Source organism: Scomber japonicus, chromosome 9, assembly GCF_027409825.1.
Source record: "Scomber japonicus isolate fScoJap1 chromosome 9, fScoJap1.pri, whole genome shotgun sequence".
Lineage (NCBI taxonomy): Eukaryota > Metazoa > Chordata > Actinopteri > Scombriformes > Scombridae > Scomber > Scomber japonicus.
Genome location: NC_070586.1, coordinates 9080631 through 9092709, shown reverse-complemented (window position 1 = coordinate 9092709; position 12079 = coordinate 9080631). Strand labels below are relative to the sequence as shown.

Genomic DNA, 12079 nt, shown 5'->3' with positions numbered 1-12079 from the left:
GGACTGAACTGGATTTTCATACAGTATAAAGCAGCTGTGGACATCAGATACTGCAAGAATCACTCATTTCTAGATCAATGCAGACTTATTTACTGATTTTCCAGCTTTAACCAAACTGTTATTTCTTGTGCAGATTTTGGTTGCAGAGTGTTTAAATGAAGTTAATTATTTATATATTTTAAGCATTAATCTGTTTTTTGCAGCATTTCTGCAGCAAGTATTTAGTTTGATCCTGTTGATAAAAATCAGTAAAGCAGCAGCAGATTGACGCCGTGCCACAAACAGACGCGGTTTGTTTTCAGGGTAACATTTAGGACCAAAATTCAGTCAAAATGAAACGACTGTCTTCATGTGCTGCTTCATTTGAACGAGCCTCCCACCTGTCTGCACCTCTCCTCCCACCTGTGCACCGTGCTCTAAAATATCACACAGATGCACACAAAATGAGTTTATTCATCACTGCGTCCCTCACGAACATACGGACCTTAATGTTTCTTTAGTTTAAATTATAGTAGAATATGTTTACCAAGTACCGGTAGTAATTTACAACATCTAAAAAATACCCCAAAACAATGCAGTGAGATTAGAGGAGTTAAGTTAACCCTCCTGTTGTCCTCGAGTCAAGGAAGGAAGGAAGGGAGGGAGGAAGAAGGAAGGAAAGAAGGAAGGAAGGGAGAAAGGAAGGAAGGAAGGAAGGAGGGAGGGAGGAAGAAGGGAGGGAAGAAAGAAGGACAGAAGAAAGGTAGGAAGGAAGGGAGGAAGGAAAGAAGGACAGAAGGAAGGAAGGAAGGAAAGGAGTAGGGAGGGAGTTTGGAAGGATGGAAGGAAGGAAAGGAGGAAAAGAAAAAGGAAGTAAAGTAGGAAGCAAGGAGGAGGAAAGAAAGGAGGAAGGAAGGAAGGAAAGAAGGAAGGAAGGAAGGCAGAAAGGAAGGAAGGAATGCAGGAAGGAAGGAAGGAAGGAAGGAAAGGAGTAAGGAGGGAGTTTGGAAAGGAGGAAGGAAGGAAGGAAGGAAGGAAAGGAGTAAGGAGGGAGTTTGGAAGGGACGAAGGAGGGAGGAAGGAAGAAGGGAGTGAGGAAAGAAGGACAGAAGAAAGGGAGGAAGGAAGGATAGAAGGAAGGGGGGAAGGAAAGAAAGAAAGAAGGACAGAAAGAAGGAAAGGAGGGAGGAAAGAAGGAAGGAAGGGAGGAAAGAAGGAAGGATGGAGGAAGGAAGGAACAGTCAAAACAGACGGGGTCAATTTGACCCGGGAGAACGACAGGAAGAGAACAACAACAACAGAAAAGAGATAAAAGTGAAAGAAGTGAAAATGGAAAAGCTGAAGTGTACTCCCGTCTAGTCCTGGTTTAACATTCTTCTGCTCTAGTTCTCGTGAAGCCACATTAAAGCTCAGACTTTACCTTATATGCTCCGTCTGACCTACTGAATATTGCCTGTTCGCTCGGATTCTGTCAGAGCGTCACCTCGACTGTGAACTGGAGACGGAGAGAGCGACCGTGGAGAAAAAAAGCTCAGACGTAAAAAAACTAATAATAATAAAGAAGAAGAAGAAGAGAAGAGCTGCAGCATCAAAGGAGAGCTGATAAGGAAGGAGAGGTGTTAATAATGCTTTAAATTGATTCAGCTCCCTTTAATAAATGTTTGTTTCTGCTGCTGTTAAACCCGACTTATAATGACTGACAGCAGAGCAGGGGTGTCAAACATGCGGCCCGAGGGCCAGATACAGCCCGCCGAGGGGTGCGATCCGGCCCACTTGCCATCCAGTGCTCTTTTCCTTCCTTCCATCTGTCCTTCCTTTCTTTCTTGTTCCTTCCTTCCATCTGTCCTTCCTTCCTTTCTTCCATCTGTCCTTCCTTCCTTTCTTCCTTCTGTCCTTTCTTCCTTTCTTCCATCTGTCCTTTCTTCCATCTGTCCTTCCTTCCATTCTTCCTCCTGTCCTTCCTTCCATTCTTCCTTCCTTCCGTTCTTCCTTCCGTTCTTCCTTCCTTCCTTCTGTCCTTCCTTCCTTTCTTCCTTCTGTCCTTCCTTCCTATCTTCCTTCCGTCCTTCCTTCCATTCTTCCATCTATCCTTCCTTCCTTCCTTTCTTCTGTCTGTCCATCCTTCACTATCTCTCTTTCCAACCTTTCTTCCCTACTTCCCTTCTAATTTCCTTATTTCCTTCCTTCCTTCCTTATTTCCTTCGATATTTTTAATGATCCGGCCCACATGAGATCAAATTGGTCTATATGTGGCCCTTGAATGTAAATGAGTTTGACACCCCTGATCTAGAGAGCACATGAATCAAAGAATATAAACCTGCTGCATGTTTATAGACTTTAAATGTCATGTTCTTACTGCCAGGGTCTTTTTATATCTATATTTATTTATTTATCTATTTATACCTTAAATTCCTTTGTCTCTTCCTCACAGCTCTGTAAACATGCTTTGTTCTGTCTGTGCATGCAGAGTCTTGTTGTCTATAATGTTATCAATGTATTAATGTGTGTTTGGCTCCCTCCGGTGGACACTATAGACATTACAGCCTGATTTTCTCTAATTTTACTTATTTATATTTCATTATTTTCTTTATTTATTTGGTTTTTATATCATTCTCATTTTCTCTCTCTTTTCGTTCATCATGACGGTAAAATAGTCCATCCTAAGTCAATCTATTTCAGTAGAGTAGTAGTTCCTCTCTCAACTAGTAGAAGATGTTGTGAACTATTGATTATGCATGAAAAAAAAATACCGTCATATATCCCGTGAAACCGCTTTTATTTTGAAAAATACCGCAATATAAATTTTTGGTCATACCGCCCAGCACTACTAGATGGTGTATTATAGTAAAGTTATAATATGTATTATATGGTTTTAATGGTTTTGGTCCACTCAGGATCAGATTGGGCTGCATGTGAACCCTGAACTGAACTTCTGACTTCTCTGATCTAGGTGAACAGCACTATATTTAAGAGGAAATGGCTTTTTTCAATCATGCCTACTTCACTGATTGAATATTTTCACCGTTATCCTCCTGGCTTTTTCATTTCACAGTCCGCTCTCCACATCCTGCAGGTGACAATAACTTAATGCTCAAATATAATGATTTTTTTTTTTTTTTTTTTTTACTTACGGCGTTCAATTTGTCCGTCTTCTTGGCCTCTGGCTCCTTCATGGTGGAAGCCAGGAGCTGGTCCCCTTTGTAGTCTTTGTACAGCTCGGCTAGAGTCTCTCTTGTCTCCAGGTCGGTGGTCTTCAGGTGGTACGCCGGGTTCAGCTTGGCCTTCTCCTCCTCTGAACCACGCCAGGTAAAAAAAAAGAAAAGAAGAGAGAAATAAAAAATCATTACCTTCTTTAACCTTTGCGTCGTCCTCCCGGGTCAAATTGACCCTGTTTGTTTTTGCTCCTTCTCTCTTTCTTTCCTCTGTCCTTCTTTCTGTCCTTCCTTCCTCCTTTCCTTCCTTCCTTCTTCCTCCCTTCCATCCATCCTTCCTTCCTCCTTTCCCTCCTCCTTCCTCCCTTCCTTCCATATCCTGCCTTCCTCCCTTCCTTCCATCCTTCCTTCCTCCCTCCATTCCCTCCTCCTTTCCTTCCTTCCTGCCCTCCTTCCTTCCATCCTGCCTTCCTCCATCCCTTCCTTCCTTCTTCCTCCCTTGACTCGAGGACAACATAGTTTTAGTCCAGCTTTTTGTTAAACTCTATTTCATTTTACTTTTTAATCAGATGTTAACCTCGTTTATACTCTCGTTCCTGCTCTCCTCACATTTGGGACTTTATTATAAAGTCAGTTTTAAAATTGTAATCCTGCTAAATAATCCCAATTTTTACTAAATGTACCTGTAATCAGATTATGCCCTTTTTTATGGGATACAGTGACCTTTTTAATATCCTAATTAACACCTAAATAAGACTTTTACATGTATTTGGTTACTCCCCAAGCGTCGTCTCTCCAGTGTTGCAAAGTGAGAATATGAGACTGCTGGGAAAAATACACTTTTGTTTTTTTAGAGTTGTATTATTTTAAACTTGTGACTTTATTCATTAATTTGTACTGTCTTAATTATTTTAATGCAAATCATTATTTTATGCTGCACTCATATTTTATGCTTTATTTTAGTCTACCTTTTAATTTCTTCTCCTCTCTTTTTTTGTCATAATTGGGTTCTTTTTTTATATTTTATGTTTTAATGTTTACAATTTTTACTATAATTGGGTTTTTAATTGTTTGGTGTTTATGTAAAACACATTGAGTTGCCTCTGGGTATGAATGTGTTATATAAATAAAGCTGCATTGCCTTTATAATGTCGGAGAATATCCAAGTTTTTTTCTCATAATTTCACATATTTATATATTTTATTATATATATTTAAATGTATTTTTTACATATATGGCCCTAATACACAGTCATAGTCTTCACTTGTTGTTATTATCAGCTTGTTAATCAACTGTGAAGCACTTTGAACTACATTAACCTGGATGATAGGTGCTATATAAATAAATATTGATTGATTGAAGCCAAAGTGGGAGATTAAATCATTCCCACACATATAATAAATTCACAAATAGTAAATCACAGCATCAAATCTCACCTGGATCCAAAACCTTCAGGCTGTTTTTTACATGATAGAAGTTGGCGATGTTGAATTTGTCCAGATTTGTGGGATCCTGTGAGGGGAACAACAAAATAAAAAGGTTACTATCAGAATTTTAAAAAAGGTTAAATTATATGATTTCCAACAACTAAAATAGGGATAAAAAAAGAAAGAAATAATTAATCACCTGAAGTGTGATGATGTCTTTCCTGGTGAAGGGTTCATCGGTCAGCAGATCTTTAAAACTCTTGGTCTTGATGTTGAGTTGTTCGACAGCCTGAGAGAAAAAAACAGAAAGAGCCTCGTTTCATTTCATTTTAGACTTTAGATAGACAACTTTCGATTAGATACATGTGAAAAAGAGTGATTCCATTTTCTTAAAGTTATCTGTAGAGTTGCAAAGTTCCGGGAATTTTCAAAGGAATTAACCGGGATGCATAAGAAGTAACGGAAATAAACTGGAAATTTACAAAATTGCATGTTAGCCTATAACAGATCCATCCATCCATCCATCCATCCATCCATCTATCTATCTATCTATCTATCTATCTATCTATCCATCCATTCATCCATCCATCCACATTATCTATCTATCTATCCATCCACATTATCTATCCATCTATCCACTCTATCTATCCATCCACATTATCTATCCATCTATCCACTCTATCTATCCATCCACATTATCTATCCATCTATCCACTCTATCTATCCATCCACATTATCTATCCATCTATCCACTCTATCTATCCATCTACCTACCTACCCACCCACCCACCCACCCACCCACCCACCCATCCATCCATCCATCCATCCACATTATCTATCTATCTATCTATCCACATTATCTATCTATCTATCCACATTATCTATCTATCTATCCACATTATCTATCTATCTATCTATCTATCTATCTATCTATATTCAGCGTGATGTAAGACAGCAGCTTGTGAGACGCTGTGGGCTGCTGAGTGTCTGCACTGTATCACACTGAAAATCTAAATCAATAACATTTCTAGAAGTATCTGAGTGTAATTTTAGACGCTGATGTGTGTTCAACAAACCTCATATGAGTACACGTTGCCTGTGACCTTGTTGGCAACGATGTGAGAATTATTTGTGAAGACGTTGTACAGAACGGGGCAGTGATACTTTCCTGGAATGAAATGAAAAAGACAAAAAAAATGAGGCAGAGAGAAAAAAAAAAAGGCAGAGTCGCTCACAATCTGTTAAAAACTCCCTCCTGAAGTCCAGAAGTATCATCATGTATCGGCTCCCTGCTGAATTATATCACCTCTCTCACTTCTTCCTCTTCTACCTGCTTAAATTTGCTCTTATCCGCCCCAAAAAGTGACCCTCTAACACGCTCTTTAACTCCAATTTTCCATCTCAAGCCGCTCTCACAGCAGCACTGGAAGAAAATTGTGGCTTTGACCTTTTTTTTTTTTTTTTTACTTCTACCGACCATCCGATTTGGAAGATTACAGTTATTCAGCTATAATGTCATTTTTACTTTATATCCCTCATCTTTTTTATGTGAATCTTTTCTGGTTAAAGTACATGGAAACGTATATTTACCGTCATTGTTCTTGGCCATGTTGAGTTTGATGAGGGACTTGGCCTCCATTTTCTGTGTGAGGAATAAAAACAATTAAAAAGGTGTTAAAGTGTAATCATGAAAATAACGTGTTCAAAACTTCATTTACTGGAACAGAATAAAAAATAACTTTTTCCCTCTTAAAGCAGATGAAGATATTTGATGAAACTCTCACACAGATTATTTTTAGTTAAGTATTTTGAACTTTTAACGAGTGCTGATGTTTTTCAATGCTTGTATATTTTCAATTTAGTCAATGGGCTTCGGACTATCAATGTTTTAATGATTCATTTTCTGTTCCAACGACTGCTGCTGATGGATGCTGCTGCTGTCATATTATTCATACTCCTGTAATTATTAATGTCTGTCTCTGTGCTTCTCTCTCTCTTTTTCTCTTTCTCTCTTAACCCCAACCGGTCGAGGCAGATGGTCGCCCACCTAGAGCCCGGTTCTGCTTGAGGTTTCTTCCTGTTAAAAAGGGAGGGGGGGTTTCCTCGTTGTTAACGCCAAGTGCTGCTCATGTGGGGAATGTTGAGTCTCTTTACATTAAATTAAAGAGTACAGTCTAAAGCTGCTCTTTGTGAAAAATGCCTTGAGATAACGTTTGTTGTGATTTGGCGATATATAAATAAAAATGGATTAATTGATTTAAACTTAGCTTTAGCTATTGAAACAATGTGAAAATGGCAGCAGATCAAGAAAAGCTGATCAAACAATGCATTAATGTGTGTTTGAATGTTGTTTTCCTCCTAATAAGCAGGTTGGCACCATAGACTGTATAAAAGAAATGGACGTAACATCCGTGACATCACCCATTGGTTTGTGGACTGCTGCTCGGAAGCCAACAGTTTCGAATCTAGGCAGCGCCATCTTGAAAATTTCAGGTGCATGCTGGGAAAAATAAAAACACGGATTCTACTTATATGGGCATGAGGCGGGGCCATGGGCGGAGCGGGGAGGTTGCGATCATACTGCATTGAAGAAGGCTTTAAACTAGCGATTGAGACCATAAACACATTTTGAAAACGTTTACTGAGGTTAGAAATCAAGTGAGAAGTTGGTGAATTCTCCATTGACTTGTATAGAGACGGTCGCCCCCTGGTGGCCTTTTGATAGAATGCAGTTCTAAGTTACTTCCGCGTTGGCCTCATTTCAGAGGACCAGAACACGTTGAACTGCCTGGTTGGCACCCATCAGTGTATGAATGTGTGGATATGACTAATGTAAAAGCACTTTGAGTGGTCAAAAGACTAGAAAAGTGGTATATAAGTACAGTCCATTCATTCATAGCATTCACTCTACGCTGTGAGGTGATTTTAGCATCGTGGTCACAGTTGGTGTTGCAGTTTTATGCAACACATTAGCCCAAAAAGACCTTTGCAGAAAAACAGCTATAAGAACATTATCACCTTTAAATTATTATTTCTGTGTAATCAGCATTTGATCCATTTATCCTGATCAAAGCTGGAGAGCATAGAGAAGGACTACAGTGTGCTCAATGTGCTTTTAGAGCAACTCAGAAACCTCAAATACTTTTTTACTTCATATGAACCCACTGAGAGACTTTCAAAGTGAAGAGCATCTGAACTCAACAACCTGTTATTCTTAGTACATCCATGGCTTGCTTACCTCTCCAGTAGCAGGATTAGTACCATACTTCTTGATCCATGGAACAATGCTCCTGAGAGAAGAGGCAGAAACAGAGTGATCTTTATTTGAGGAGGTCCACACAGACACAAAACAAGAGGCTGAAATATGAATGAGATGTAACGTGTTGCATAACAGTAACAAACAGAGAGATGCTCTGATCTGATCGTTGTGTTTCTAAAGGTGCCAGAATAAGAACAGATGGTTATAGATTTATCTGGTAGCATGAGAGGTAATGACACAAACACCAAATAACAGCTCAGATGACGGCATTTATTTCACTTTGACTTCCAAAATCCATAATTACAATACAAAGTCACCCGATCATCTCCACCCCACCTTTCCCAGGACGACTTTTTCTAAATTTCCAGCTAGATTCAGAGCTCCTCTCTGTTGGAACTAAGCCTACACGATATGGACAAATGATTGTATCTCAATATTGAAGCCAAATATCTCGAAATCGATACGATATGAAGATGATTTCATTCTTTTTGAAGTGTAGCAACAGTGAAAATGAGTCAGACATTTTCAAATTCGATCATAGAGGCGGTAAAATACAAGTTAAAATAGTTTAAAGTTTAAGATTTCTAACTTACAGCAGGTCAAAGACGACTCCCTCGTCACTGCAGACAGGATACTCAAACGGCTGAAGGGACAAACTGAAACATAACAGAGAAAAACAGTTGAGTCTTAAAACTACGTAATTTACAAACACACACTTCTAGCTGGAAATTTTAATATATTGACGATACCGTTTATCATTATGTTTATAAGTGCTTTTCTGTTCACATTTAACCCTCCTGTTGTCCTCGAGTCAAGGAAGAAGAAAGGAAAGGAGGGAGGGAGGAAGGAAGGAGGGAGGAAGGAAGGAAAAGAAGGAAAGGAGGGAGGAAAGAAAGGAAGGAAGGTAGGAGGGAGGGAGGACAGAAGAAAGGAGGGAGGGAGGGAGGGAGAAAGGAAAAGAGGAAAGGAGGAAAGGAGAAAAGAAGGACAGAGGAAAGAAGGAAGGGAGGAAGGTAGGTAGTGGGGGAAAAAGAGAGAAGGAAGGAGGGAAGGAAAGAAGGACAGAAGGAAGGAAGAAAGGGGGATGGAGGAAGGAAAGAAGGAAGGAAGGAAGGAAGGAAGGAAGGGAGGGAGGAAAGAAGGAAAGAAGGAACAGTCAAAACAGACGGGGTCAATTTGACCCGGGAGGACAACAGGAAGGTTAAATAAGACGTGAAGAATAAAAAGACATATCTAACGTTCCTCTCCTACATGGATGGAAAATGAGTCTCTTACGAGCAGTGGTCGAATGAAAGCCGCCTGAAGTCCGCCTGAGGGATTTCTGAAAAGTAAAAAAAAAACATCAAATAACATTAATTTCCATACATTGAATTAATTCACAACTTTAAACACTGGTTCTGTTCTCAGTTCTACTTCAGATCACTGTTTAGACTGTGGTGGATGTTATAAAACAGCTTTACTAGACTCTATCAAAGTCAGTGTGGTAGTAAACAGAGTTGTTGGTGTGTAAGTCCACCTACATAAAGTCAGATAGATTGCCTTTAATGTCATTTTGTATGCATACAACACAATTTAAATAGCTACTATGTTAAATAAACTAAAACCTTGAACATAGAATAGAATAAATAATGCATATTGCCCATCATAAAGTAAAGTGTAGGTGTGAAGCAGCATGAGTGGATGACATTGTTCTAGGTTCTTTATCTTATTTAAAGTGTAAATTGCTTAAGGGAAAAAAACTGTCTGAATCTGGAGGTCCGAGTCTTGTAAAACTAATGCAATATAATACAAGGGTTCCCAGTTTGTGGTTTGGGCTAATCAATGGTTGCACATGCTAAATATGGTAAATAGGTGCAACTATTGATGAGGGTCTCAAATTGATGTTACCGTGTTTTGAGGAGTCACAGACAGATGGAAAATCTAACAGCCCAACAACAAACCAGCTTTCATTAAAGTTATAATGTTTGTTTTATATTGAAACAGTTTCAAACCTTTATGTTTTGTGGTGCTGTTGAATGATAGTCTATCCTCAATGATGTGAATAAGTTGGATAGAAACACTTCTCAACACGACACAATACTATTCAACAGCAGACTCCAAAATGACCATAACACTGCTTTCTACACTGTATTTCTGATAGAGAGGTCCCTACTTTGTACTGCACTTATACACTATTTTGAGGTATTTCCATTTGATGCTACTTTATACTTCCTCTCCTCTACATTTCAGAGGGAGATATTATACTTTCTACTCCACTACATCTGACAGCTTTAGTTACTTCTCAGATAAAGATTTGACACACTGGATAATATAACAAGCTTTTAAAATACAACACATTGTTAAAGATTAAACCAAGCTTTCCGGTTTTTTGTGTTTTAATGTCTTACAAAAAGCAGTGTGTAGTTAGGCTCACATTACAGATGTCTATAGGTTGTGAACATAGACTGTATATAAGAAACAGCTCCACCAAATAGTGATTTTTCCCTCTTAACTTTTACTGTAATACTTTATCTACCTGCTCGTTTCCCTCCGTAGAAGTTAGTGTACTCTGTAGATGTAATGTACCTGTAATGATGAAAAACAAGAGTCAATATAATAAAACGACATTAAATAAGATAATTAAGTTAATAATAAACATGTGTCTCGTTGCTAGCTGTTAGCCTGCTAAGCTAACAACAACAAACACGTTATTATTTGTGTGTATAAAAAAACTAAACAATAATTTAAAAAGCTTACATCTTGTCCTTTTGATGCTGGCGCTTCCCCATCTTGAGTCCGGGTGTAAATCCAACAGATTATCTACTTTATATTTAGTTAAAACACAGATTTTAGCTTCAGCTAGCTAACAGAAACACACAGAAGCCAATTCCTGTTTACGTTCTTCTTCGTCTCATTTATTAACGGTAGTTCAGTTATTGTAAAAGCACTCTGCTGCCCTCCACAGGGGGAAAACGTCACTTTAAACTTCCTGTTAAAGATATTATTTGGACGTGAACTAACATTTATTTCATTTTATTTTAGTTCAGCTTTTATTAAACTTAATCTGTTTTGTTTCATTTTAGTTTTGTCTTTTTAATCTATTCAACCTATATTTTTTTACTCTAAGTTTTAATAAACATTTCATTTATTCATACATATTTTCTAAACATTTAAATTATCCTTTTTTTCCTTTGAATGCACTTGTATCAATTTTTGTCTTAATAAAATGTGTTTGTTTTTGTACCTTTTATTCCTTTTCTTTATGTTGTCACTTGTTCTGTCTTATTATCAGTTTGTCAATCAGCTATAAAGCACTTTGAACTACACTAGCCTTTATGAAAAGTGTTATATAAAGTTTGATTATTTAATTTACTCCATGCAAATAACTTATTCATTTATCTGTGAAAACCCATAAAAACTCCAATTTAAGCAAAATATTACCTTACTTTGCACGTCCAGCTGCATCATGTGTACTTATTAGAATATTTTATCCCACCTTCATCTTCATCTTCCTACACCAGGCATGTAGTTTAACATCCATACTTTTTTTTCTCCCTCTCTCACAACCTCACACACACTTATTAACACATATCTGCTTTAAATGTATATACACCCACAGACACACACACACACACTGTATCCTGCTGATCAAACGAGACAAAACCAAACAATGCCAAATAAATTCATCTATAATGACTTTTTATTTTGTCTTGGCATTTAATTCATTGAATGTAATTCTTATAATTATGGCTAAATCATTTTTTACTTCTTCTAAACAAGAGAAGGCAGCAAACACACACACGCACACACACACACACACACACACACTCACACACACACACACTCACACACACACACAAAGTGATTAGAGGCATGAACCATGAAGGAAGTTAGTAAAGTGTGGTAATGTGTAGCAGGAGGTACATTCAGACATGTTCTCTGAAGAAAAGACACATTTTACAGGTGCTACCATCACCCACCCCCCCTCTCACCCCCCCCTCACCCAAAAATAAAAGACCCAAAAAAAACCCCCAGGTGGATCCATCATAAGCAGGAAATTAAACGTCAAACTTTTAAACCATTTTATAGATAAAAGGACACTCTGTGTGGAGTGATATGGAGGGAGGAGGAAGGGGGGGGGGGGCTGTTTTTATAAGAATATGACACAGAGCAAGAAACAGCAACGATTCCTGTAATTCCTGAGTTACAATTGGCTGTCGTTTCTTCTCTTCTTCTCATCACTCGTATAGCACTTCAACAGCTTATGACGGAAACACACTGAA

At 38.2% G+C, this 12079-nt stretch overlaps 1 protein-coding gene across 1 annotated transcript in view; it reads right to left on the bottom strand.

Moving 5' to 3' along the window:
• The window catches only part of ppil2 (peptidylprolyl isomerase (cyclophilin)-like 2), a 52877-nt gene extending 42188 nt beyond the window's left edge, over positions 1–10689 (bottom strand). Inside the window, exons 1-10 of the mRNA XM_053324945.1 lie at positions 10554–10689; positions 10333–10382; positions 9093–9138; positions 8411–8473; positions 7797–7848; positions 6149–6200; positions 5635–5726; positions 4758–4847; positions 4568–4643; positions 3111–3271 (exon numbers count right to left, since the gene is read on the bottom strand). Coding sequence (XP_053180920.1) covers positions 3111–3271; positions 4568–4643; positions 4758–4847; positions 5635–5726; positions 6149–6200; positions 7797–7848; positions 8411–8473; positions 9093–9138; positions 10333–10382; positions 10554–10585 — 714 coding nt within the window. The 5' untranslated portion in view covers positions 10586–10689. The remainder of the gene's footprint in view (positions 1–3110; positions 3272–4567; positions 4644–4757; positions 4848–5634; positions 5727–6148; positions 6201–7796; positions 7849–8410; positions 8474–9092; positions 9139–10332; positions 10383–10553) is intronic.
• Between the last annotated feature and the right edge of the window lie 1390 nt (positions 10690–12079).